The sequence below is a fragment of the Trichosurus vulpecula genome, chromosome 3 (assembly GCF_011100635.1).
Source record: "Trichosurus vulpecula isolate mTriVul1 chromosome 3, mTriVul1.pri, whole genome shotgun sequence".
In the NCBI taxonomy this organism is placed as follows: Eukaryota; Metazoa; Chordata; class Mammalia; order Diprotodontia; family Phalangeridae; genus Trichosurus; species Trichosurus vulpecula.
In genome coordinates this window covers 431,556,091-431,561,934 of record NC_050575.1, presented here as the reverse complement: position 1 = coordinate 431,561,934, position 5,844 = coordinate 431,556,091, and the positions used below count along the sequence as shown (strand labels likewise).

General features: G+C 43.8%; 1 protein-coding gene across 1 annotated transcript; it reads right to left on the bottom strand.

Moving 5' to 3' along the window:
- Positions 1 to 403: 403 nt before the first annotated feature.
- On the bottom strand, positions 404 to 2,014 carry LOC118844818 (N-acetyltransferase 8-like). The gene is made up of 2 exons (XM_036752807.1): positions 1,902 to 2,014; positions 404 to 1,183 (listed from the first exon to the last, which is right to left on the bottom strand). Exon 2 carries the CDS (start codon positions 1,151 to 1,153, stop codon positions 482 to 484), a length of 672 nt encoding a protein of 223 aa, XP_036608702.1. The 5' UTR covers positions 1,154 to 1,183; positions 1,902 to 2,014; the 3' UTR covers positions 404 to 481.
- Positions 2,015 to 5,844: the final 3,830 nt, after the last annotated feature.

Below are 5,844 nucleotides of genomic sequence, written 5' to 3'. Positions count from 1 at the left end.
ATCCTACTGTCCTTAAGAGGCCATCTAAAAAAATGCCAAATAGTTTTGGTTGAAATTCTAGTGTATATGGCACTGGAGGGAGACCCTCAAAAGGACAGTGTTTGAGCCTTTCCAGAGAACTTTGTGGAATTGAAGATAGGGACATATGTGCCAAATGCACCCAATGTTTTGCTGGGGACAGAAAATACTTAAGGGAATGGGGGGAAGAAAGTATAATGGGTATAAATGTAATCACCATCTAGGTCAGGGAAGTCCGTATTAGTCTCTCTTGGAATATTTAAAATACACGATACTCCCATAGTTACTTTTTAATACAGAGCTCCCTTTCTCTGTGATTTCTCCTCAATCCAAAAGGATTTTTTTGGTAAGGGCTTTTTGTAACAAGGAAATAACCAGTCAAGGCTGGCAGGAAAGTCAACAAACTTTAATAAACAAACCCATTAAACACTGAGAGACATGAAAGGGTTGGGGCAGGGGACAGTCATTTCTGGGAGGAAAAATCACATTGGTAATGCGAAAGTGGGAGGAAACCTAGCCACCAGTTCAAGTCATACCGTGATTCACGGGATTTCCAGAAGCCAAGACTCTCATAAAGGCGTTGAGCTGGGTGATTGGACTTGCTAGTCGTGAGGACCACTCCATCATACCCCTGATCCTGGGCAAACTGGAGCACAGTCTGGACCAAGGTCCTGGCCATCCCTTTGCCTCGGTAATTCCTCTTCACAGACAAGCGGAGCAATTCCAGATAGTTCCCTCTTCCAATAGATGTCTTTGCTGGACGGGCACCAATGGTGCCCACTACCTGATGCTCACACTCTGCCACCCAAAAACTGGAGCCTTTCCCACTCAGGAAGGATTTCTGAATATCCAACAGGTCAGCATTCAAGGAATCGTGTACATACTGTACTACACAATGCCTAAAAGTCAACCACTGGCCAGCTAAGAGGCCAAATAAAGACAAGAGACACAGGACAAGGGAACCAGAGCCCAGGACCAGGGCAAAGGGCACCCCCAGGAGGACCAGGAATGTTCTTGGCTTCTTCAGCAAAGCCCAGAATTCAGAAGGCATATTATCCAGCATTCCCTTAGAGAATAATTCCCTCACAAGCTTCCAGTCATGGTCTTGGTATCTCCTGATGTGGTAGGGAGCCATGTATGGTTCTGTCTCTGTCTCCTGGAGATCCTGCAGAAGAAATTAGACTGAGCCCTTTGTCCTCCCTCCTGCCCCTGTTAGCTGCACCACTGATTTCCTAGGAGCTCACTTCATACCCTTGCAATTGAAATACGCCCCTGCCTGAGTGGGGAAAGGGTACCCTCATTCTTCCCTCTGCCTGCTCCAGCCCTCCCTCCACCCCTCTGCAGAGCAGCTTCTTGGGGAATGAAGAAGAAAAGTCACATCGAAGAATCAGGATTAGTGACTATTTTGAGACTTAGTAGCCATTTTGCTCATTCTCCTCATTTTTTCAGGACAGGAAAATGAAGCACAGAGGCCTTCCACTCCACTTCACAGATGAGGAAACTGAGGCTCAGAGAGGTTAACTAACTTTCCCAGGGTCAAAGAGTTTGTGTCAGAGGAAAGATTTGAACCCAGGTGTTCCCTACTCTTTGTCTAACCTTCTGCTCTTCTAGAGGAACTGACTTCACCAAAGTAAATTGGGGCAGAAGAAGAAAGGATTAGGGAAGCCCAGAAATCCCCTTAGACTACCAGAGGATGGGAATGACATGACTTCCTGCCCAATCCAGATTCTCAACAAGCCCTGGGTTAGTAGAGCAGGGAAGATATGCCCTGTCTCTGGGCTTTCTCCCTTCTTTTCTGTCTTTCATGCCTCCCTTCTCTCTCTCTCTCTCTCTCTCTCTCTCTCTCTCTGTCTTTCTCTTTCCCCCCCCCATCCCCTCCTCACCTGCAGTATTTCCAGGCTTCAGTTGTTTGCTGTCAGTCCTCTTGCTTCCTAAAACCCTGAATGTGCTGCACCATATTCTGAGCCTTCATCCACGAAAGGCTTCATTCTGTGGCTAAAACTTCACGTGTCCTACCAAAAGGACAATGACCCTCTTTTAGGTATACAGTAACTTGCTGATTGAGAAATCCAAGGTTTCACCTTTCACTCTTCTTAAAGGTCTCCTTCTCCCCACTGTTTTGCAGATATAATCTGAAGAGATAATACTAAAGGTGATTGCCTCAATTTTATTTCATTTATATCTTGTTTGCACATTTTCTCCTGCAGTACATGGTAAGCCCCTTGAAGGCAACAGATTTTTTCTCTATGTATTCCCAGTGCTTAACACATTGCCTGACACATACTGGGTGTGATCGGAAGCTAATGATGAACCCCTAAAAGGAAAAGCCCTTGAACCTTCCCACAAATTTTGGGAACCCAGTCCCTGGCAATTGGCTGGGCCATCTGACCCACCCCAGCCTACCTTGATTACTTAATTACCTTACTTGACACTTCTTAATCTCACCCAGGCCCCTTTATCTGTTACCTCCAGATCACCCCCAGGCTACTTGTCACCTCTTAATTCCATCCAGATCTTCCCATAGTCTTTATGTATAAAAATATCGGTTCCATCCTCATCAAAGGCTCAAATTCTTAAAATATGACTTACTTATATTGGCATCACAAAAGCTGTAGACTAACTAGGAATCTCACCTAACCCCAACCAGTGTCTTAATAAACTCCCTACTTGGACTGAAAAAAGACTTGAGTGGTCGGATTCTTTTGAGGCAGACCCCTGCCCTCCACCCTTGCATTTTGTGGTTCCCAGCACCCCTAGACCACAGTGATATCAGAATCGGGGGAAAGAAAGAAAGAAAGAAAGAAAGAAAGAAAGAAAGAAAGAAAGAAAGGAAGGAAGAAAAAAAGGAAGGAAGGAAGGAAGGAAGAAGGAAAGAAAGGAAGAGAAAGAAAAAGAAAGGAAAAAAGAAAGAGAAAGAAAGAAAGGAAGGAAGAAAAAAGAGACCCATTAGAATCATTTACATTTGACATACAGGATTATCTGATCTTCTTACTTCCCCAAGCTTCCAGTCTTATTCCAGTTCCTTTAGGAGGATCTGATGCTATTGGGAAGTAACAAAACTTTTGCAGGTTGGAGTTTTCCAGGGCTGGGTTCAATTGTTACACAAATGAATAGGCCAGAGAATGGCTTTTACTCGAACTATAACAAAAGACTTGGGAGGACACTTAAGTAATGACTAAGCCAAATGGGTTACCTCCCTCTAAGAAAATTGATTGGACCAAAATTCTCTTCCCCAAACCAAACTGAAGATATTTCTGATTCAATTTCAGTTGGTTTTGGATATGGAATGACTGCACATTCAGGTCAAAACAGCAAGATCTCACACACTTGCATTGTGCTTACATCTTTTACTGACTACTTGCTCTGATTTCATAGAAATTTACTATAAAAGAATAAAGCAGGGATATGATTTCTATCAAGTAGGACAGAATAAAACATCCTTAGAGTTCAGATAATTCAGTTTTCCAACCATGCTATTTCAATTCCACCTGATAGCCAGACTCAGGAATAGCTAGGTGAGTAACATTCCTTTTCAAAGGAACACAATGAGGAAACTGAGCCAGGAGGATCCCATCTTAGACTGAGGCTAAAATGGTCTTCTCAGCTTTCCCAATGCAGACCTCTACCTGAATCATATTCTCTCTGAGCACCTCGTGGCATTTCTCTCAGACGGTGGATTATGGACTACTGATTATGGATAGATTATTATGATCCATTAGATAACTCAAAATAAAGTTAGTTATGGTCCAATGAGCTTCAGTTCAAACAGAATGTTTTGATAATCACAGCTTAGTGAAAAATTTACCAGGACTCATGTGTCAAATTTAAAGTTGTCTAGATGTAAAAGTCCCTTGGTGTGTTGGTAAGCAAAATGGGCTCTTAGCACTTAGTTCAACAAGTGCCCTTGAAGAGTTTGGCCTTTGTTTGCTTTGAGTAATTCAGTATATTTCATTGAGTCTTACTAAGTGCTAAGCCCCAGGCTCTAACCCCCATAAGGACTTAACCTAACCTATGTGGATGTGAACCTCCCAGGGTCCTAAGGGGAGGGGCTAACTCAAGAGCCAATCATAGCAGCCTAAGTTCTGGTCATTCAGATGACGTTTGATGACGTCTGAAGCCCTGTAAGAAGAGAGGACAGAGCCATTTGCACAGGGCTGTTTATGCGGAGACTCCGGGCAGCTGTAGCTAAGGGCCCTCCAGCTTGTAACCTGGATGCTGAGACTTTGTTAAACTCTGGTAACTATGTATTGGGATTTGAATCAGACAAGGTCTGTCTGTTGGTGTTTGTACTTTGTTTGTATTTTGTTCTGAAGTTCGGGGGGCTGGTTTTTTCCCCTGAACTAAGTGAATGATATTTCTATGCTGAATTAAATTGTCAACCCCTTCACCTTGCTTTCCGTAGTTAAGCAGATCAAAAGAACCTGTGCTGTTGGCAGCTTTCTGGGTACTGGCTGTGGGTGGATCTTACACCCCCACAGAAGCTGCTAGCCAGATTGTTGAAACACTTGGAGGTCCTGAGGTAATGGAGTGGTGCTTGAGACTACTAAGTCCAATCACCCAGCTCAAAGCCTTTATGAGAGTCTCAGCTCCTGGAAATCTCATGAATGAGGGTATGACTTGAACTGGTGGCTAGGTTTCCTCTCACTTTTCCATTACCAATGTGATTTTTCCTCCCAGAAATGACTATTCCCTGCCCCAACTCTTTCATGTCTCTAGTGGGCTTTTTTATAGGGTCCACAACATTGTTCTGTGCTTATTAAAGTTTGTTGACTTTCCTACCAGCCTTGACTGGTTATTTCCTTGTTGCAAAAAGCCCTTTCCAAAAAAAAAGTCCTTTTGGATTGAGGAGAAATCACAGAGAAAGGGAGCTCTGTATTAAAAAGTAACTATGGGAGTATCGTGTATTTTAAATATTCCAAGAGAGACTAATAAGGACTTCCCTGACCTATATGGTGATTACATTTATACCCATTACACTTTCTTCCCCCCATTCCCTTAAGTATTTTCTGTCCCCAGCAAAACATTGGGTGCATTTGGCACATATGTCCCTATCTTCAATTCCACAAAGTTCTCTGGAAAGGCTCAAACACTGTCCTTTTGAGGGTCTCCCTCCAGTGCCATATACACTAGAATTTCAACCAAAACTATTTGGCATTTTTTTAGATGGCCTCTTAAGGACAGTAGGATGAACCCCAGGAATTGCATTCAGAACCATCCTTAGGTATTCTCTCAAACAATAATGGTCATTGTTGTTGTTTGGGTGACTGTGTCTCCCTACCTCACGTAGGCTAGAAATGTAGCAGTCCCTTGGAGGGCCTGATCCCAATGCTGATCTTTGAAGAAGCTTTAACCTGGGTCATTTGGGTCCCCCTTAGGCAGCCTGCTGGAGCTTTGCTTGGTGGGGATCATGCTCTTAGTGGACAACCCAAGCTTGCCTCTAGCCTTCCTTCAGCTCTGAACTCCTGAACTCAAGTAATCCACCATACTCATCTTGCCCAGCAGCAAAGGAATAGAGATGTGCCCCATTGAGTATGGCTAGAAATGAACACTCTTCAGGGAGTGGCCAGGCCTACTGCACCTTGTAGGTCAAGAGATAATAATCTTCCCTAAATACAAAGGATTTTGTCTTGAGTAGTTATGATTCCATCATCTCTCCCTCTCTCCCTCTCTCTCTCTCTCTCTCTCTCTCTCTCTCTCTCTCCTCTCTCTCCTCTCTCTCTCTCTCTCTCTCTCTCTCTCTCTCATTCTCTCTCTCTCTCTCCTCGTCCTCGCTCTCTATTCTCACTCCTCTCTCTCTCGTCCGTATCTCTTCTCTCCCCTCTCTCT